This window comes from Lipotes vexillifer, unplaced genomic scaffold, assembly GCF_000442215.2.
Source record: "Lipotes vexillifer unplaced genomic scaffold, Lipotes_vexillifer_v1.1 scaffold213, whole genome shotgun sequence".
NCBI lineage: Eukaryota > Metazoa > Chordata > Mammalia > Artiodactyla > Lipotidae > Lipotes > Lipotes vexillifer.
This window is the reverse complement of record NW_006780610.1, coordinates 5,215,349-5,236,921: the sequence shown is the minus strand read 5'-3', so window position 1 is coordinate 5,236,921 and position 21,573 is coordinate 5,215,349. Positions and strand designations below refer to the sequence as shown.

General features: G+C 50.7%; 1 protein-coding gene across 4 annotated transcripts in view; it reads right to left on the bottom strand.

The window, feature by feature from the left end:
- TRAPPC3 (trafficking protein particle complex subunit 3) overlaps positions 1-11,936 on the bottom strand; it is a 15,732-nt gene extending 3,796 nt beyond the window's left edge. Inside the window, exons 1-5 of one of the 4 annotated variants that reach the window (XM_007453820.1) lie at positions 11,761-11,936; positions 3,120-3,217; positions 2,776-2,899; positions 1,506-1,688; positions 267-1,038 (exon numbers count right to left, since the gene is read on the bottom strand). In XM_007453820.1, coding sequence (XP_007453882.1) covers positions 919-1,038; positions 1,506-1,688; positions 2,776-2,899; positions 3,120-3,217; positions 11,761-11,802 — 567 coding nt within the window. In that variant the 5' untranslated portion in view covers positions 11,803-11,936 and the 3' untranslated portion in view covers positions 267-918. Of the gene's footprint in view, positions 1-266; positions 1,039-1,505; positions 1,689-2,775; positions 2,900-3,119; positions 3,218-11,760 lie in introns of those variants that run through there. The other 3 variants (XM_007453821.1, XM_007453822.1, XM_007453823.1) reach the window with 3 other exon arrangements.
- Positions 11,937-21,573: the final 9,637 nt, after the last annotated feature.

The window sequence follows — 21,573 nt, the reverse complement described above, 5'->3', positions numbered from 1 at the left end:
TGGCCACTAAGCCTGCGCGTCCGGAGCCTGTGCTCCGCAACGGGAGAGGCCACAACAGGGAGCGGCCCGCGTACCGCAAAAAAAAAAAAAAAAAAAATGACTCTGAAGGGGCCTCATTTGCTCCCAGGTTTCCCAGACTCTCTGATCCATAGGAAGAAGCCATTCCTAGACCAGATGAAATCAAGGTAGGGCACAGGAACTTTTAGCAGGTCTCCTCACCCCACTATAACAAAATTCCCAGGGCTGAGCAGAGAGAAAACATGACATGATTGGGATTTCACTCAAGAATGTGTCTTTATTGAAGAACTTGTAAGAAAAAAAAGATGGACCCTCTGTAAAAAGAGGAGATCTTGCCTCCAAACAGCAGGGAGGAAAGAGAGAGCTGGGTGGCCTCCCAGAAGTCAATGTTTCTGGCATGACTGGTTCCCCTTTCCTGGCAAGCACTACAGTGTGTCACACTACAGCTAGCAAATCCGGCCCACCCCTCCCAGCTTCTCCTCCCCTGTCCCAGTGAATCCTGGATTCCCTGCGGCCATTCACCAATGACTTTCTGAAGACCCAGGGACAAATGTGCTAGGCTTGCCTCTTAATGGGGTCAAAGTGGGTTCTACTTTGGAAAATTCGAACAGGAATGTAAAATGGTTTGAGCTCTTTCTAGTCCAACCAAGGATGACTACATCCAGCCCCTCTGAAGGGAAAGGGAGCAAAGAATTTCCCTCCTGAATGTGCACACTTGTAGGGCAAATGGACTATATCACAGTCCGCTCTTTATTAACATGGAGAAGGGAAACAAGGTTAGAAGAATATATAACATCCGTGTTAAACAGTCACTGAGTTAATTCTAGAGGGCAGAGGAAGCACTGAGGCTTCCTGACTCCAACAAGGCTCCTGCCAGCTACGCTGAAGTCCTGGGGACGGTCATTCCTCTCCAGCTGGGAGGTTGTCCTCAATCCGCCTGATGAACCTCATCCGGATTTCTGTCACACCGTCTCCTTTCAGGGTGTCCTGGACAAATTTGGCCTCCACAGCCATCTGGACCTAGGGGACAGTGCGAAAATGAAGGGGCGGCTGCCTAGCCACAGCCTCTGGGAAACCACCAGGGATGGAGCTATAACTGACTCATCCACAGTAGCCTAAACAAGGAGGCTGGTTTCCACATGGACAAGATTGCCAGTTCCTGTGCAGAAGGGAGTGGTCCCCACCCAACAAGGGAGACTTAGCAAAGAACACACACAAATCTAACTGTCACCAAATAAGCCAATCTGGGAACACATGTTCCTGGGCTCTGAGGGCTGAGCGCACCACCTCCCAGCCTAGCAGGGAGCATCAACACCATGTGGAGATTTCCAACTTGGATCCTACACTTGGCAGCATCACCACCTCAGGCAGCGAAGCACTGGGGTGAGCTAAAAGCCCTTCTTTTCACTCTCCCATTCATTCGTTCAAACATTTTTTAAGACCCTACTACATTTCAGGTGTCTCAGAAGGTAAAGAGCTGCACTCACCATCTCCAAGGCTCCTCGCAACACCCCACACAAGAGATTGGAATAAATAAGGGATGAGTGGTTATCGGGAAGTTCCACAAAGTCCACCAAGGGATTGTTTTCCAAAATAAGGGAGAATTCGTCACCAGCTGGGCTCCAATTGGTGATGCTTGGAGTGATGCCCAAGTACATCTTGAATGCCACCTGTCAAAAAACACACAATGGCACTATGAGGAAGAGCAGTAGGGGCTGTACGACAGGGAAGGTGATGTGATGGGACCAGCAAGGGGAACTAAGTGGTTCAGGAGAAAAACTGTGGCCTCTGTTAAGACACTGAAGCTTCAGGTATTCAAGGCAAAAAGGAAAAGCAACTGTGCACAATTCCACACCCTTCTCCTTCAAGGCATCATACAATTAGGTGACAACTTGCTGATTATCTGCACTTCTTAGTGGAAAGGAGCACTGATCTTCTGACAGCGGTGGCTGCCCTGAACCAGCATCTAACCACAGAGCGGTCCCAACACACTTTCCTGTCCTCTCTCTCTGCTATCTGAACCCTTCTTCTAACACCACAAAGCTATAGGTGTTATATCATTTATTATTAACCCTATAATATGTAACACTAATATTATTAATAGCAAACACTTTCTACATACATGCTACAGTAAGGGCATTCATTTTACCTGAATGCTCATGTTCATTTTTTCATTTACTCCTTACAGAAACCCTATGAGGTAGCTCTTATTTTCTTCATTTTAAAGATGAGGTAACTGGTAATTAAAGAAGTTAAAAATAACTTACCTAAGAACTACTAAGTATTGGAGCCAGAATTTGAAGCTAGGTTTGTCTGTATTCTTTATTTTTTTTTCCCTAAGATTTTTTTTTTGGGGGGGGGGATGTGGATCATACTTCCCCGGCAGTCCAGTGGTTAAGACTTCACCTTCCAACGAAGTGGGCGCGGGTTTGATCCCTGGTCGGGGAGCTAAGATCCCACATGCCTCACGGCCAGGTCTGTCTATATTCTTAACCCCCATGCTACTCTGCTACATCTGCACAGTTGAAGAGATCTGGCTTTGATTTTAGTGGGTCTTTAATCCACAAGGATGATCCCAACCATTCTTCCCTTTTTCATAATCTGTGTTATTCCTAAACCACCAGGAAGGCTTCTTTGGTCCAAACACCTGCCTAGCTATTCTTCTGGAATAATAAGGGCCTTTCTAAGGGAGCGAGTGGTAAGCAGTGCCTTCCAATGACAATCCTTCGGTATGGCCAGGTGGCCCAGGATAATGACCTTGGCAATGACATCTGCAGTTTCCCGAAAGTCATGGCACCTCCCGACATTTGACCGTGCCAAGAAATCTTCAATCAGTCGGACTCCAATGTTATAGCCCCTGGGAAAGAAATGAGAGAACAGACTATATTATGCGGTCTGAATGTCTTATGTCTGAACATAAGGCTGTTGGTGGTAAAGGGAAAACTAGGACAATCCCAAAACATCCCAATAAATAAGCAGTGGAAACTGTACCCAAAGTGTTGGTAACGAGAGTGAACCCTGTTCTGGGCTCTAAGGGACCACGTAGATTCGGTGTGCTCAGGAGTCCCATTACTCTCTCTCCCACAGAGGAGCTCACTCACATTTTGTCCAGCTGTTTATTCACATCTTCATCATTTTCATAGTCCCTGCACAGCTGGGTGACTAGAGCCCCATAGGTCAGGGTGAAGAGCTCAGAGCTCTAAAAGAGATTCAAAAGGCAGTCAGGACCAAGCCACACAAAAAAGAAAGTTTGGTGAGAGTCTGGATGGGCCTCAATGCAACTGTCAGAATTCAAAGGAAGGTTACTTGTGTCTGGTGGGAAAGACCATCACGCCCTGTGGAGTAGCCAAAGAATTTAGCTCCCTAGGGTCAATGTGTCAGGGCTGAAACTAGACCCACTAAAAAACAGGCTGTGAAAGGTACCTCATGCACTGAGCAGTCACCCTTCCAACACACCAAGGTGGACTTCTGCTGACCCAGGATCCCACCACAGCTGCCAAACCTAACTGCACTCCCAAGGCCCCATCCAGGAGCAGCAGAGGTCCCAGAGGGAAGGAAGGAAGTACCAGATGAAGTCCACTGCACTAATGATAACCCTCTAAGTCACCAACATGTTTCTCCTGACACATAGCTAAAGTGTTTGCGGGAAAAGGATAACTCTGAAAGGAACACAATCTTTTGTGTACCTGGAACCCAATACTGACCTGGACTGGTTTCTATTACAACCACAGTTGAAAGCACAGAAACTCTCAGATAAAGAATCCCGTTACCTACTTACCAAAAAACAGAGAGATGTGGAAGGTGAAAGGAACAGCAAATACCAAGACTACAGAATAAAAGCAGCAGGTTGGGGGAAAGGTATTATCGGAGCTAAACAAAGTGAGAAATGTGTTAGCAGCACATTTGGATCAATGTACTCATACAGAAACATGGCTGAAAAATTAAGATTGCTACCCAAACAGTCCTTTCTTTTTTTTTTTGTGGTACACGGGCCTCTCACTGTTGTGGCCGCTCCCATTGCGGAGAGCGCAGGCTCAGCGGCCATGGCTCACGGGCCCAGCTGCTCCGTGGCATGTGGGATCCTCCTGGACCGAGGCATGAACCCGTGTCCCCTGCATCGGCAGACGGACTCTCAACCACTGCGCCACCAGGGAAGCCCCAACCAGTCCTTTCTGAATGGAGGCTTGTCAGACTTGGAGCAGAGCACCTCTCTGTCTGCAAGTCTTCTGGGGAAGAAAGTACAACTAACATTAAGGCCCAGGCTCCCATGGCCCAATGCTCCTCACCTCATCCCCATGGCCTGGTGATGAGGTCACTGCAAGAATAATAATATGAGGGACTTCCCTGGTGGCACAGTGGTTATGAATCCGCCTGCCAATGCAGGGGTCACAGGTTTGAGCCTGGTCTGGGGAAGATCCCACATGCCGCGGAGCAACTAAGCCCATACACCGTAACTACTGAGCCTGTGCTCTAGAGCCCACAAGCCACAACTACTGAACCCACGTGCCACAACTACTGAAGCCCGTGCACCTAGAGCCTGTGCTCCACAACAAGAGAAGCCACCACAATGAGAAGCCCACGTGCCACAATGAAGAGTAGCCCCCGCTTGCCACAACTAGAGAAAGCCCGCGTGCAGCAATGAAGACCCAATGCAGTCAAAAATAAATAAAATTTTTAAAAAAAGAATAATGTGAATGCCTTTTGCTTACATACTACATTCTATTTTTCATTATCTCATTTTTCACCCCATAATAACTCTGTAAAGCAGAAAGGGCAGAAACTAATCTCATTTTAGAGATGAGGAAACTGAGCCTCAGAATGGTTCAGTAATTTGACCAAGGACGGATAATTATTATTTTTATTTTTAAAATATTTATTTATTTATTATTTATTTATTTTTGGCTGCGTCACGTGGGATGTTTCAGCATGAGCTTTTTTTTTTTTTTTTTCCCTAATTTTCCCTGGCTCCTCTCAAATTTCCAGCCTTGGAGTCTAGCCTTCCCGTCCAATCTATGACCTATCCTCTACCTTTCCAACAAATTCCTTTTCTGCTGAAGTTAGCGATAGTCAGTTTCTTTTTTTAAGAACAAGCATATAGCTCTGAGCCAATTCATTAGGAAATTACCATTTGGTAGTTACATTAGAAATAACTCTATTAATTTTTCTTAAGTAAATCTTGCCTTTCAGAGAATTAATTTTCTTTAAAAAAAAAAAAAACAGCTGAGTGAGAATCCTGCAAAGAATGGTAAGCCCTGTATTGATTTGGGTATCTTGCATATGAACTGCCTCCTCTTCTGATTTCAATGGGGACTCTTTTTTGTTCCTGTTGGGAATGTATCTTTCCCTTTCTCTTTCCATTTGTAAGTCTGTCTTGCTTTTCTCAAGACTATTTTTTTGGGACTTTCCTGGTGGTGCAGTGGTTAAGAATCCGCCTGCCAATGCAGGAGGCACAGGTTCGAGCCCTGGTCTGGGAAGATCCCACATGCCACGGAGCAACTAAGCCCCTGTGCCACAGCTACTGAGCCTACGTGCCACAACTACTGAAGCCCACGCGCCTAGAGCCTGTGCTCTGCAACAAGAGAAGCCACTGAAATGAGAAGCCCACGCACCACAACGAAGGGTAGCCCCCGCTCGCCACAGCTAGAGAAAGCCTGTGGGCACCAACGAAGACCCAATGCAGCCAAAAAGAAATTAATTTAAAAAAAAAAAAAAAAACAAACAGCATGAGCTTTTTTTTTTTTTTTTTTTTTTTGCAGTACTCGGGCCTCTCACTGTTGTAGCCTCTCCCATTGCGGAGCACAGGCTCCGGATGCACAGGCTCAGCAGCCATGGCTCACGGGCCCAGCCGCTCCACAGCATGTGGGATCTTCCCGGACCGGGACACGAACATGTGTCCCCTGCCTCAGCAGGCGGACTCTCACCAACTGCGCCACCAGGGAAGCCACGTGGGATGTTTCATTGCGGCAGACAGGCTTCTCTCTACTTGTGGTGCTCAGGCTCAGTAGTTGCAGCATGTGGGATTAGCTGTCCCACAGCATGTAGGATTGTAGTTCCCCAACCAGGGATTGAACCCACGTCCCCTGCATTGGAAGGCGGATTCTTAACCACTGGACCACCAGGGAAGTCCCCAAGAGACAGCTAACTATTGACAAAAGTAATTTGGGGGGACGAAAACCAGGAGTTTCTAAGCCAATGTTCATTCTGTCCACTGTTCCTCACAACTGCAATATTAATAACCTTCCCTAAAAAACAAACAAATAAAAGGTAGCTGTACCAGGGAGTCAAAGAGAATCAGTTTCAGAATAAGTAAGCTCTTTGAATTCAACTAAAACAGATCAGGATGTCTCCAAGAGACCATATACCAAATATGGCAATTAAAGGGACGCTATTAAGGAGGAGAATAATTTTTAGTAAAGTTAAGGGTTTGGCACTAGAATGGCTTAGGCATGAATGGATGGAGACAATCCAGCAGTAACCAGTCCATAGAGCTGGCACCACGGCATTATATCAGGAGATCTTTCCTTCCGTTATTAATGAGTCCTTGGATGGAGACTCCAAGAGCCTCAGCCCACCATGATGCCAAGTAACATGCATATCACGATGTTACCAAGCATGTTATACATGCAGCAGCCCCCAGTTTACCAATAAGCAAAATCAAGGTCCTAAATAGATCTGTCGGTGGTCACAGAATCAATATGCCTGGGATCTGGGAATAGGGTCCCTGATGCAGGTTCTCCACACCCTCTCTTAATTTGTAAGTCTATCTCCATCTTCAGTTATGAACCAAGCCTATTTGGAATAGTGCATGACATAAATACACAACTTAAAGGTCTTCAGACTTTAAAAATAGGAATGAGCTGTGGTATAGAAAAAATCATTCATTCAAAGTTTACTATGTACCAGGAACTACCTAACAGGAGGGAAAGAGGTAATAAACTGAATAAATAAAATAAATGGTTTGCCAGATGGTGAAAAGTGCTATGGAGGAAAATAAGCACAAAAGGAGATTAGGGACGATTTATGTTTACCTGTATGTGTGTGGGGGGGGGCGGGGTTCAGTTTTAGATAGGGTAGTCAGAGAAGGCCTCATTAAGATGATATTTGTGCAAAGAACTGAAGGTAGTAAGGGTATCTGGGTGAAAAAATTTGAGGCAGTAAGTGTAAGGCCCCGAGGTGGGAGTATGTCTGACATGCGTGAGAAACAGCTAGGAGACCAGTGTGATTAGACAGGAGTAAACACAAGAGAGAACAGAAGAGGAAGTCAGAAAAGTAACAAGTGGTTGCAGAGTCTGAAGACCCTTATAACTTAAGGTTCCATTGACCTTAAAGGTCAACGAATTCAACCAGTCCCATTTCTTCACTGAACATAAGCACATTCTTCCAACAGAAACATGAATCTCTTCTGCAAAACTTCTACTTTCAGACTGCTTTAATTATGTTTAATAATAATCATCACTAACATTTATAAAACTTTCAGAGTGTCTTCACAGATACTTATTGAGCTTTATAACAACCATGAGAGGTTAGCAAAACAAACATGATTTTCCCCATTTTACAGGAGATAGGTTAAGTAACTGAGACTCAGTCTTCTTAGAGTTGAGCACTGTCCTGTAAGTTATGATGTCCAAAAAAAAAAGGTATGTCATCCTAAGCCACTGCTTAATCTCCGTGAACATCAGCTTTTCCCATCTGTACAATGGCGATAATATTATCTGCCCTTCAGGGTTATCAATGAGATAATATGTGTAGAGTACCTGCTGCACAGTACCTACTCAAGAAATAGATATTGTGGGACTTCCCTGACTCCCCTGGAGTGGTTAAGACTCCGCGCTTCCAAGGCAGGGGGCACGGGTTCGATCCCACATACTGCTCACCAAAAAAATAAATAAAAGTAGATATTGTTATTTTTTTCCTTAAACTGGTTCTCTGTGGTGTGGTGCCAGAAAGCACCCTGAACTAGGTTCAAAGAGGGAGATTCTGAATCGCTATAAAGAACTTTAAAACAATTAGTAAGGCATATAGAAGGATGCTCAGTTTATAGTCAGAAGACCTGGTTCTGAGTATGGACTTGTCACTAGTTGTGAGACTTTACCTAAGTCACTTCACTTTGCTAAACTTCAATCTTCTCCAACAAAAACAGTAACAGTGAAATATGTCATGCCAATCACAGGGTTGGTAGGAGGGTCTAATGAGATCCTGGACTTAAAGATGCTTTGCAGACCAAGAAACCACAAGAGTGGTTTCATACTGGCAAAGCCAAGTACTTCAGGCACAACCTGAGCAGAGTAAGTAAGCCAAGCCCTACACTCAGGTAAGCTACTGCACGGTTTTCAGGCAGCTTGCAGTCAGTGCCCCAAACAAAACATCAAAACTCCTTAAGGGGCTAACCTTTTGAGCTAATGCTCCAAGATACTTATTACGAGTCATACTTACTATTTTTGTCAACACAAATAATCCAGTGTGACTGCTCCCCAGCAGCTGGGGAAGGAAGGTCAGTAACAGGACTGAGTCCATCCCTCTTTTGTCACTCTCCAGCCTCCTGTCATGGAGATTCTGAGTGCTGCTACTCAAGTAGTAACTCACCTGAGCCCTGGAGAATAGAGCCACAACACAAAAGAAGGGCAGGCCTAAACACACAAAGGTTAATATCTTTACGAATAAGGACGCTTGTATGGTGACCATTTTGCAGTGTATAGTAATATCGAGTCACTACGTTGCGCACATGGAACTAACATAGTGTTGTAGATAAACTATACTTCAATTAAAACAAAAAGGATGCTGCGAATTCCCTGGCGGTCCCGTGGTTAGGACTCTGTGCTTGCACTGCAGGGGGCACAGGGTCGGTCCCTGGTTGGAGAACCAGGATCCGACAAGCACAGCAGAAAAGAGAAAAGGCTTGCTAGCTGACATTTACTGAGCATCAACTGTGTTCTCAGGTGCTCTATCACACTGCTAGCTTTACATGCGATACCTCAGTTAATCCTCAGAACAACCTTATTATACTATTATTACCTTTTTAGTGGGAGTTTCCTAGTGGCCTAACAGTTGGGATCCCAGGCTTTCATTGCCATGGCCCAGGTTCAATCCCTGGTCAGGGAACTGAGATCCCGCAAGCTGCTTGGTGTGGCCAAAAATAAATAAATAAAGATGGTGAAACTGATGCTTAAAACAATGAAGAGGGCTTCCCTGGTGGCACAGTGGTTGAGAGTTCGCCTGCTGATGCAGGGGACACGGGTTCATGCCCCGGTCCAGGAAGATCCCACATGCCGTGGAGCGGCTGGGCCCGTGAGCCATGGCCACTGAGCCTGTGCGTCCAGAGCCTGTGCTCCACAATGGGAGAGGCCACAACAGTGAGAGGCCCGCGTACCGCAAACAAAACAAAACAATGAAGACACTTGGTCAAGGTCACATAAGTAAGCAGTGAAGCCAGGACTCAATCCCAGACAGTACCATACTTCTGTGTTGTGTATTTTTCCACCTCTCTCATAGAGTATGTGCTTCTCAAGTTTAGGGACTAGGACTTCATCTCTGCATTTCCCACAATGCTTTGCACAGAGCTGGGACTCAGGAAAAGTCTGCTAGACAAATGGGCTGTTTCTGTTTGCACAGACAAAAAGCAGAGATCTAGTTACTTGGGCATATTAACCATTTAAGTTTTGGAAGGCTTACCTGGGAACGCAGCAATTAGCAGAAGGTTGGGCTGATTGGGAAGTGGGCTGCTAGAGGGGGAGACTCCAAAGGCAAAGAGGAAGGAAGGGGAGCATGTCAGAACCAGGTGGCTACAAAGAGGATCATGTGACAAGCCTCGAGTGGGTACCAATAGGAATTGGATGACAGGATGCACCAAACCTTCATGTCATTCATTCAATATAGATTGCCTAGTGCCAAGCATCATTCTAGGTGCTGGGAATGGAGCAGTGAACAAACCAACCCCTGCCCTCATGGAGTTTACATTCTCATGGGGGAGACTGAAAATAAACAAGTAAGTATAGAATCTATAATGAAATATTTTAAATGAAATAGACAGTGCTTGAAGAGAAACAGAGTAGAGTTAGAGGATAGAGAACTGGTCAGGTGGTCAGGGAAGCCCTCTTTGAGAAGATGATATCTGAGTAACTGAAATGAGGTGAGGAGTAGCTAGCTAGTCTCTGGGGAAAGAAGTTCCAAGCAGAGACTACAGCAGTAGCAAAAGCTTTGAGGCCTGAATGCACTGCTGCCCCTCCCTAATTCCCTCACTTCACCAAAACTGAGTGATACTGAGGGCTGGGGGGGTGTTGTGTGTGTGTGGAGACTGAAGGTTCCTGCTAAAATGGTATTAAAAGTTTCAATACTGGTTTCAGGTTTTTAAAAAAAGGTGCAAAAAAGAGCTAGATATGAAAACTAAACAGGAAGACTTCTCATATCCATTCATATCATAGGAAAAGGAGGGGAAAGCAAACATTTACCATATGCCCCATGCATTTTACACTACCTCACTTAATCCTAGAGAGGTATTATTGTCCCCATTTCATAGATAAGGAAATTGAGGACCAATGAGAATTCCGATATCCATGTTTTTTCCCCTACATGACATTGTTGCCTAGCAAAATATTCTCTCCTTTTTCTTTTTAACTCAGTATTTCCTCCAAAACAGGAATTCACAGAGTATCTTCGCAGGCCCACAAATCCTCCCCAAATGTAAGTAAATGTCTCTGTATATGTTTGTCTATTTACTATTTCTGCGAGAAGATCCACAGCTCTCATCAACTTCTCAAAAGGGATCTGAGAGAAAAAGTACAGTACTACTCTGGAGTAATAGGGCCTCCTGCTGCCCATTTTTGGTGGCTGTTCCTGGTATAAGATGCAAAGGTGTGAGGGAAGTTTAGTCATCCCCTCTAGAGCTGAGTGTCAACAAAAGGTCCCTGGTCTGCCCTGCATGCAACCTTCAATAACTCAGTCTGTAAACTGGAAAACAAAGACAAACGGGCAATTCTGGAGGAAATAAGAATATGCCAAAGAAAAGGAACACCTGTCAAGAAGTCCCCTCAGTTTGGATAAAAACATCATCCACGTTACTTTCCAGGCCCAGCCCCCATCTGCAGCCAAACTTCATAGGACTAGATGGTGTCCCACTATTCCCAGGACAAGAAGGGAGCCTGCCCGCCATTCGCCAGAGGGAGAGCACTTACTCCCTACTCTGGCCCACCCCTTACACTTGCTTTCTGGCAAAACCAGTAGCGGAGTGTGAGAGACATTATGGTCTAGTAGTCTGAAGCATTAGCTTTGGGGTCAGAGAGACATGGGTTCAAATCCTAACTCTTCCTAGCTGTAAATCTGGGCCAGTTATGCAACCTCTCTGAGCTTTAAAATGGCGATAACATTATCCACCTGAGAGTTATTTTGCGGATTAAATGATAACGGACGTAAAATGCCAGGCCCAGTACCTAACACACAGTAAGAGAGCAACAGTGGGAGTTACTGTTATTGCCGCCGTCGTTGTTGGTCTTGCACCCAACTGCACTCGGGGGAGGGGTCTCCGAGCTACTCCAGGGGCCTTCCAACCTGCCTCACACCCGGGACCACCCCAGAGCGATTCTCCGCTCTCGACCCACCAAGGAGCCTCCTCCTTCCTTCCAGCGGAACCACCCCCTCCCAGCGCTAGCAGAAGGAGCTTTCCCAGTTGCGACTCGCGCCCCGCGCCGAGCCCCTTCCCCAGAACACCTCCATTCCGCCCCGCCCGCCGAGGTCACACGCTCCGGTTACCATTTTCTTGCTCTCGGTGCCACGGTTCGCCTGCCTCGACATGGTGCCGGCCGCCTTACCCCACCACAACACAGACCCACTCGGTGACCCCTTCTAACACCGCAGGACCCAGTTAGCGGCCCCACAGCATTCGGGACTGACCGGCACCGACACACCGCGCCTGCGCGGCCTTCCGCGGGGCACCACGGGACTCGTGGTCCGGCCAACGAGGGTAACTCCCGCCCAGGAAACGTCGGACTACAACACCCAACAGCTCCACTGGCAGAACCTTAATGTAGCAGGACTACAACTCCCAGAGTGCTCCGCGCACAGCGGACTCTTGGAGCCTGGCTCCCCCATAGGCTGAGTTATGGCCGCTGGGTGGCGTCCGCAGCTTGCTGTAATCCTGTATCATCCACACACCTCCCTTTCCTCCCCACCACCCCAACCCCTCCACTCCCCCATCTCCACTCAGTGGTGCTCCGCAAATTCCTTTCCCCCCCGGGGATGGTCTTGGAAAGTCCCTCTTTCAAACTAGCTTCTTGCGCTGTTGCTGCAATTCAGAGCCAGAAACCTCCCAGGATGTCCCAGAAAACTGGCCATAGCTCATACACAGATCTGGCTTCTTCTTTACAAAAATATTCAATGACCACCTACTATGTGCCAAGCATTTCGTCAGTGGCTTTCTCTTCAAACTGTCATCTGCCTCTAAACCCCAAACGCAGCCAGCACCTGCATCCTGCCACTGTGGCCTCCTGATGAAATATCCAGGCTGATAAAGTTCAGGTCACTTTCTCCCTCTCCCTCCCCTAGAACAAGTACACAGCCTGGTTCCCAGAAAAGAAAGATCACCGGTGTCTGTAGCAGTCAGTCTTGGATTTTAATCCCAGCTTTGCCATTTTAGGCAAATTGCTGGATCTCTCTCAGTTGTTGTGAAGATTGGTGAGATATGTATGCAGGCACTTGGCACAAAGTAAATGTGCATTCCCTTTCTTCCAGCCACTCTCTAAAAACTCAGCCCAGCAAACAGGCCCCAGAAATACCAGGGGAATGTGCTGGCCGCACCCTCACCCATCACCAAGGGGAAGTCCTACAGTCAGTCCCTGGCTATAGCTCTTTGGTTGCAGCCCCAGCCATCCCTCCCTGGCTGGTCAATTCTGAGGGGGCTTGGCTGGGAGTCCCTGAGCACCCTCTCCTCACTTAGGAGAGCCTGACTCTGCCGCAGCTCCATTCTAGCCCCTAGCCTTCACCATGACAACCAGCTTGCCCAGCCGTGAGCCATCCTGGCTATCCTGGCTGGGGGAGTGGGGGGGTTGGGCAGCAGGCTGCTCAGCCTGAAAGCCAGCACCCAAGATTTCCCCAGTCTGTCCCTCCTGTGCAGGACCCATCATTATTATACTCTTCTCCCTGTGGCACAGACATTCTGGGGCCTTCCTAGAGGCAGTGACCTTTGACTCTCCCTCCTGTGTCAGTGCCTTGGCTGAGGCTTCTGGTAAGAAACATGAGGGTCGGCTGAGGGTGAGGATGAGGAAGCAGGGGTGGGCTAGCCCTTGGAGGCCAGCAAAGCTAGAGAAGAACCTCCTGCATTCCCAGGAGAAAGGACAGCTGAGGTGAAAGCTGCAGTTGGCTGGCCTGTCTGTTGGTCTGGGCTCCTCCCTGCCGGCTGCCCTTGACAGCCCACAGAAACCTGAGTCACAGCCACAGCCAGCGCTCCACCCCACCCAGCCTGCTGTCAGGCAGGGTGGGTCTGGAGAGACTGAAGGCGGAGCCTCTCCCCGCCCATCTTATAACCTCTGAGATTCTTCCTCTCTCTGCCTGTGATTCCTCCTTTTGGAATTCCTCTATCTCTTTGGGACTCCTCCTCGGAAAGTCACCAGTACTGAATTGAGGGTGGGGGTGGAGTCCACTTCAGGCTAATCTAGAGGGTCTCCTCCTGGCTCCTTAGCGACTTCTGCAAGGGCTCTGGTTCCCAGCTCCCAATCACTCTCCGTCACCCCTGGGGCCAGGACATTTAAGAACACCAGGCACCCCCTCCCCACCCTCATCTCCTTCTCCCAGGAAAAGAATGCAGCAGGGACAGCTTCCCATCCCTAGCAGGGACTCTAGACGCCCCTTCTCAAGAACCCAAAAGATTGAACCTCTTTAGTCCTGGATCTGAGTTCCTCCCCCTCCAATCCCTCTCTGTTACTTCCCCTCTGCAAGAGCTGAAGGGAGGGAGGCCTTTTTGCAGCTGGTGTCAACTTTGTCCTTGAGGACATTCCACACCCCCAACCCCAGAGGGTGGGCCCTGAAGGCTACAGCTCCCCAGCAGAGTGGTCTGGGTTAGAGACCCCTTCTTGCTGCAGCGCCTTGGGTGTAGGGTGAGAGTCAGAATCTGATATCTGTTCTCTCAAGCCGCCCCCACCATGAGGCCCCTCCTACTTCCTACTTGTGTGGGAGTGGAGACAGCCTCCAGGGCTTTGGTCAAATCTCCCAGTGATTTCCTTCACCTCTCCATCAGGTTCATCTTGGATCCTGCCCCACCAAACCTAGGAGGTTGTAAATGCTCGTGCTCCTGCTCTCCCCCTAGGGGGATCAGGAAGAGAACATGTATCTGATTCCCATCCAGTGACCTGTCTCCTAGCCCCAGCCCAGCCTCATGGTGGGGCTGTGCCTAGCTGTGCAGGAAGCCTCCTGGGGCTGGCCAGGAGAACTGTCCATCAAGTTGTCTAACTCTGAGATGTCCCCACCACTAGCATCTTGCGAGGAGGTAGGTGCAGGTGTCTCCACCCTCAGTCTAGGGAAGGGTTCCTCAATCTTGGCAGCATTGACATTTTGGGCCGGATGATTCTTTGTTCAGGAGGTGGTCTTGTACATTGCAAGATGTTAAACAACATTCCTGGTGCCTAAGTACTAGATACCAGTAACACCCCTAGTTGTGACTGTCACAAAGGCCTCTAAACATTGCCAAATATCCCCTGGGGAGCAAAATTGCCTCTGTTGAGAACGACCGAGTAGGCTAATACCATATGCCGTCTCTTTGCAGGGGGCTCCTCAAAGTCAATCTAGATCATTAGACATGATGGAGGATTTCCAGCTCTAAAACACTGCTCACTCTTCTCCTTCTGAACCTTCAACAGCTCCCTAATATCTATATTGTGTAGATCATGATGCCAACTGGCATTCAAGTCCTCCTATATAGGCATCCCTGGCCTATCTCTTCATCTTCAGCTCCCACTTCCCCCTCTACTATTTTTTTTTCTATTTATTTAGTTAGCTAGATAGTTAGTTTTGGCTGTGTTGGGTCTTTGTTGCTGTGCGCGGGCTTTCTCTAGTTGTGGTGAGCGGGGCCTACTCTTCGTTGCGGTGCACGGGCTTCTCATTGCGGTGGCTTCTCTTGTGGAGCACAGGCTCTAGGCACGTGGGCTTCAGTAGTTGTGGCACACGGGGTCGGTAGTTGTAGCTCGTGGGCTCTAGAGCGCAGGCTCAATAGTTGTAGCGCATAGGCTTAGTTGCTCCGTGGCATGTTCCCCCTCTACTATTCTTGAGCTCTAGCTATAGAGGGTATCTCACTATTCCCACCAATATATGTCTTTGTCCCTACTGTATCCTCAAGATTGTGTGTGGGGGTGGGGAAGAACCATACCAGATGGCTCTCCCCTACTGGGTTCTGTTCATGAATTCTGAGTCTAGTCACTACCTGGCTCAGAGTGGGCCTGGTCAGCTCTGGAAGATGCAGGACCTGAGGTCTCTGACCTCACAAAGGACAGTGCTGAACTCTACCATCCACATGGTCCCCTCACCCTGCAGATGGGATGGCTGACAACAAAGATGGGGGATCTGCTCCTCACCCTAATCTGCTTTTACTTTTTTTGGGGGGGGTAGGAGTTTATTAATTAATTTATTTTTGCTGTGTTGGGTCTTCATTTCTGTGCAAGGGCTTTCTCTAGTTGTGGCAAGCGGGGGCCGCTCTTCATCGCGGTGCGCGGGCCTCTCACTATCGTGGCCTCTCGTTGACAGGCTCCAGACGCGCAGGCTCAGTAGTTGTGGCTCACGGGCCTAGTTGTTCCGCGGCATGTGGGATCCTCCCAGACCAGGGCTCGAACCCGTGTCCCCTGCATTAGCAGGCAGTCTCTCAACCACTGCGCCACCAGGGAAGCCCCTGCGTTTACTTTTGAATGCCCATCATAATCATCATATTTGTTAAGCACTTCCTATATGCCAGGCTCTGTGCTAAGCACTTCATCTGTGTTGCCTTATTTAACCTTTACAGCGACCCCATGATACCTCATGGTATTATTATTTTCCTGATGAAAATAATAATAGGTGAGCTAACTGGGTTTCAGAAAAGTTAAGACAGTAGCTTAAGGTTACCAGCTCCAGTTGCAGACCTTCTAGCATCATCCTTTTCTAATGTTTTTGGACTGGGCAAGGTAGTATTCCCTCCCTGACCCTCGAAGAGGGTTCAGTCCCCCATCTACTCACTCCTCCCAGGACAGTCTGCTCCCAGGTTGCCTGAGATCCAGAACCTTTTGTTCCCAAGCCTCCCCCTTGAAATGACTGCTCTCTGGAGCTGCTCAAAGGAAGGAGACACTGCCAGGAAAGGGGGGCAGGAGGACAACATATCGCTGGGCCTAATCTCTGGGCAATGGAGAGCTAGACAACTGACCTTCTGGAGGTCAGGACAAAGGGCAGGGATTGGGTGCCCAGGGCCCAGCTGCATCTGCTCCTTCCACCCCTCAGTCAGTCCCTGCAGCACCATCATCGATCCACCTTCCCAGCAAGCTCCCACCTCTCTGCCCAGGCTGGGCCCAACTTGGCATGAGGCCCCACCTCAGCTGGCACTAAAAAGGGGATTGGGGATCCACTCCCCCATGCTGGGAAGCAGGACTTCTTAGGGGAGGGGAATCAGAAGGGACTCACTCACTCTTTCGACAGGACACAGGGGAGAAAATCCTTCCGGGGAGCTGGAAGGGGTCGTCTGAAGGGGCTGGGGAAGGTTCAGGGTCAGGACCACCCAGTTTGAAGCCGGGAGAGACCCAGCAGATTAGAGACTTGGGTAAAGCGGTGGTGCAGGCCTGTAATTACCCCAGAGGAGCAGGGAAGACACCAACCGTAAGATGATGGAGGAAGGGCGGCAGCAAGGCTCCCGGGCCGGGCCTCTCGCCACCCCAGCCATCACCAGGGGAGAGAAAGCATAGCCCTTTTAGGGGTCTCCTTGCGACCCTCCTTCAGGTCTCCCGACGTCCCCCGGGAGGATTTTGTTTGAGGTGGGTTTGGGAGAGAATGAGGACTTGAAGCTGCCGCCAAGGCCCCAGAGCCAGAGCTTCCAGGCTCCGGGGTGGGAATTGGGGGCTTCCATCCCGGCTCCCCCCTGCTCCCCCCAGTCCTAGCGGCGGGTGAGTCACCAGAGCGCTCCCTACATAGTCGCCTCGCGCTGCGGCGCGTACCAACGCGCCGCCGCAGGGGGAGACAGCTCGACGGGCGTCCTCCGGGAGCCGTGGCGTCCTCTTCGCGGCGGCCGCGTCCCCCAGGCTCGAGGTCCCGCGCCCCCAGGGCGGGGGCGGGGCGGGTGGGGCGGGCTCGCGGCCGCTAGGTCCCGGGCACTGCAGGGGTGGCCCTCCCCGCGTCCAACTTGGTACGCGCCAGCGGCGAGGCCAGGCCCAGCCCGGGCGGTACAATAGGGTTGGGCCGCGGCGGGGACTGGGCCGGCGCTGGGCGAGGAGCAGGATCGCGGCCGGAGCCGACAGACACTGGGCGGCCGGCGACTGCGAGCCCGCAGGCCACCAGACGAGCCAGCCTCGACCTACCCCGGAGCTCCCCCCCCTTCGAATCGTTGCCCGCCGGGCTGGGCCCGGCGTGATGCACCGCGGGACCCCTATCCTGGCCGCTGGCCGCCGCCGCCGTCGCCGCTGCTGAAATCCCGAAGACTCCCCAGTGACGCCGCAGCCATGGAGAGCGGCTCACGTTCGGAGCCCGGTGCCAGCGCAGCCCCAGGTATGCCATAGGCGAGATGAGAGAGGGGGATCGTGGGGCCTCGGACAGGCCGAGGATGAGGCCGGCCCGGTCGGCGGGGACCCCTCCCCTGCCGAGCCCTCTGACCACTTGGAAGTTCAAAAATTAAGGTTGCAGCGGCGTCGGCGGCTCTGGGCTACCGACGCATCTTCTGACAGCTGCCCCCTCCCCCATCCCGGGCGCTGGGACGTCCTGGGCGCCAGGATCCGCGAGGAACCCAATGTGGAGTTGTTGGTGACCCTTCCGCCCCAGCCCAGTGCCACCTCGGCTTCCCTGCCCTTAGCCTTCTTCCCGATCCACCCCAGGCCCTGAAGATCCTCTTCTCCTGAGCTGGGGCGTCTGTCCCCTCCCCATCCCCGGTGGGCACATGTGACCCCAGCCTGAACGTGTGTGTCGGGGGTCCACATTCTCAGGCCTGAAGCCTTGCATACCGAAGCCTAGGCCCTGGCGCCCCCCCCCTCCCCAGGCCCTGGCCCAGACCTCGCCCCCACCCCATCCCTCCAGCTGCCGCGCAAAGGGCCTGTTGCTGCTGCGGGCTGGCCGGGAGGGGAGTAGAGGGGAGGGGAGGTCTCGAGCGGCGGCTGCCAAGTAACCCGCCGGATAAAGGCGAGGGGGAGGGGGAGGCGGCATTGTTTGGGGCGAGGGCGGGAGCTGGGGAGTGGGCCGATTCCCCTGCAGCCTGGCCTACTCTGGAGCCCACCCAGGCCGATTTGGGGAGGAAGGGGACAGAAGTAAATCTGTCTACCCTGGTGCCCTCCTTCCCAGCCTCTCCGGTCCTGAGTCTTTCCCTGGAGAATGAGGTGAAGGCTTGAGGCCGGCACTCCAGGGACCTGCCACATCATTCCTCAGGCTGAGGCTTCTGATACCTAACCCCCCCCTTACACACACACACACACACACACACACACACTCTCTCTCTCTCTCTCTCTCTCTCTCTCTCTCTCTCTCTCTGTCTCTCTCTCTCTCTCTCTCTCTCTCTCTCTCTCTCTCTCTCTCTTTCTCTTTCTCTTTCTCTCCAGGCCCCAGACCATCAAAGCTCTCTCCCCTCCCCTCACCCCACCAACCACCAGTGCCCAGGACTTCTGCAAATCCCTTTCGGATCTGGGAGCAGCTGATGAGGGGGTGGGGACAGGTTTCTGGTTGGGCCTGGGGTTGGAGGGAGGGATTTCTCCTTCTCTTTCTTCCTGGAAAGGGAGGGAAGAGCTTGATTACTGAGGACCTAAGTCCTGTTCCCACTGACTCAGGGGGGAGGTGGCCCCAACCCTACACCTCCATAGAGTCCTAGAGCCTAATCCCTGTCACCTCCCTGCCCCCTGGGGCATGGGCCCAGGATGAAACAGTGTCTGTGGGTGCGGAGAGCGCAGGACAAGGTGGAGCCGCTTGGCTGTGGGTGGGATCCTCCCCATGCCAGTATGGGTGCTTGGAGGGGATCCTGTGGGTGTGGGAGCTGAAGGACGCAAAGGGGAGGCTGTCAGACTGGTGTGGTTCCGGAGGTTTGTAGGCTATGCTGGAACAATGGCACTTTGGTTCGTCTTGGCTCTGCTGAGCCTGAGAGGGGACCCAGGGAGGCCTAGGCTGGGTCAGTTCCATCTGCTTACTGGCCCTCTGCAGCTGAGGGTCTCTGGCACTGGTGTGTACATCGGGGCCTGAATGGCGGTGATTACTGGGCCAGAGATGAGGGCTGGAGTGAGTAGCTGGTTTATAAGCAGGGCACTGGAGTGGGATGTCTAGACTGAACGTGAGGGCATGGGCGGGATGCTTGGCTGTACTGGGGGGCGCCTGAAGTGGGTCCTGCATACAGGGTCCTGGATTGGGAAGACTTCTACACATAGGGACCTAGATGGAGTTACATGAGAACCTGGGTCAGGATGGTGGCTGGTCCCTACACAGAGAAGCTGAAGGTGACAAGGGCCCTTGTGAGTCAAGAGCTTCCAGGGAGTAAAGGATTTGTCCACTACACGTGCCCTTGTGAGAGTTTGAGACACCAAGTGTGTATGACGTGATTCCTGCCCTCTTTGAGTTCCCTTTGCACACTGAGCATTAACAGGAGGCAGCATGCAGCAGGGGTCAAGTGTGGACTGGAGCAAGTGACTTAACCTCCTCTGGCCAGTTTACGCCCCTGGAAAATGGAGGTAGTATTATCAACCTTGTGGGGTTAATGTGAGGGTCAGAGGTGATGTACCTAAAGGAACCTGGCACACAGACACCTGCAATACAGTGTTATTGCCATTACTGTCATTATGCTTATCGGAACTGGTGCCAGCAGGGAGGTACGAAATATGGAGGAAGTGAGGGCAGGAATTGGGAGTCAGTTTGCTTAAGAGTGTAGACTCTGGAATCAAACAGTTTAAGTCTCCCCTTCATAACTTACTACTGTGTGACCTTAGGTAATTTGCTTAAGTCTTAAGTTTTCCCATTGATAAAATGACAATAATGCTGGACATTATCTCATAGAGACATTGGGATCATTAAGTTAGAGAAACGCATAAAACACTTAGGAGAGGCCCTGATATGTAGTCAATGCTCAATAAACACTATTTATTTTTGTTGTTATTATTTTTAATTCCTTCAGAGGCCTGAGGTGGAGGTGTGATTAATTAGAACTTCAGGAGGTAAATGTAGGCCAGAGAGCAAGGGGGAGGTGCGTTCTAGACAGACATGACCCAGGCTGTATCTGGGGAACAGAGGGCCCCATACTTGAAGTGGGGCAGTTGGGAGTAGGAGAGAGACTCAGGGGATGGGTGCAGCCATCCAGCGCAGCCATACTGTTGCCCACCATGTGCCAGCTTGGTGCTGGCTGTACAGATGGCAGAAAAGTGAATCAGAGTCACTACCCTCAGGGAGCTCCTGGCCCAGTGGGGGAAGCCAATGTGTTCACTGCTGGGAAGTCCAGGTATAACAGTGATACAGTGGTTGGTGGAATCTGCTTATGGAAGACTTCACAAAGGAGGCATTTGAGGTGGACCTGTATGGATGAGAAGATGGACTGCCTCTCTACATACAGCAGCCAGCCTGGCTGGCAGCTCCCACTGACAGTTTCTGTCCCTCCCTGGGTTGGTGGGCCCAATAATGAGGCCTCTAATGAGCCCCTAATGTGCAGTCATGCATATGCAAATAAGGAGGAAGGGGCACCAGGCCAGTTCACTCCCCCAGCTCCTCCTCCTGGGGGATGGGCATCAGCTGGTGGTGGGAAAGGGCTGAGGGAGCAGGGGAGGAGCTGAAAGCAGGGCCCAGGCTGGGGTGGTGGCACTTGAGGGTGGTCAGGGCAGGTCTCAGGTCTGATCAATGTTGGGATTTTGGCCTCAAGCAGCTGGGGACCATGTCTTTGGGTCCCCACTGGGCCTTGGGGCTGGTAAGGCAGCCAACGAGCCAGCCCAGATAATGCAGCTTTGTTGGAGGTGGCAGCTCTGCCTGGCACCCCAGGGCACAGCCTTCAGCATCTCCACCATCACCTCTCAGCTGCAGCTCTGCCCCGAGGGGAGCAGAGAGCATGGTAGGGGGTAGACAACCTGGTATCTAGTGCTCCTCCCCAGTTATACGAGGAGATATGGGCCAAGAATAGACCCTCCTGGTGATCCTACTTATCTCCTACAGGTCTTTATTAAGGACCTTCTGTGTATCACACATAGCACTTAGTACGTCTCGTGCATTGTCTCATTTGATTCTCAGAACTATCCTGGTAGGGACTAGTATTAGCCTCATTTTATTATTTATTTATTTATTTATTCAAATTTTCTTTTTCGTTTTTGGCTGTGCCACGCAGCATGTGGGATCTTAGTTCCCTGACCGGGAATCGAACCCGCACCCCCTGCAGTGGAAGCTCGGATTCTTACCCACTGG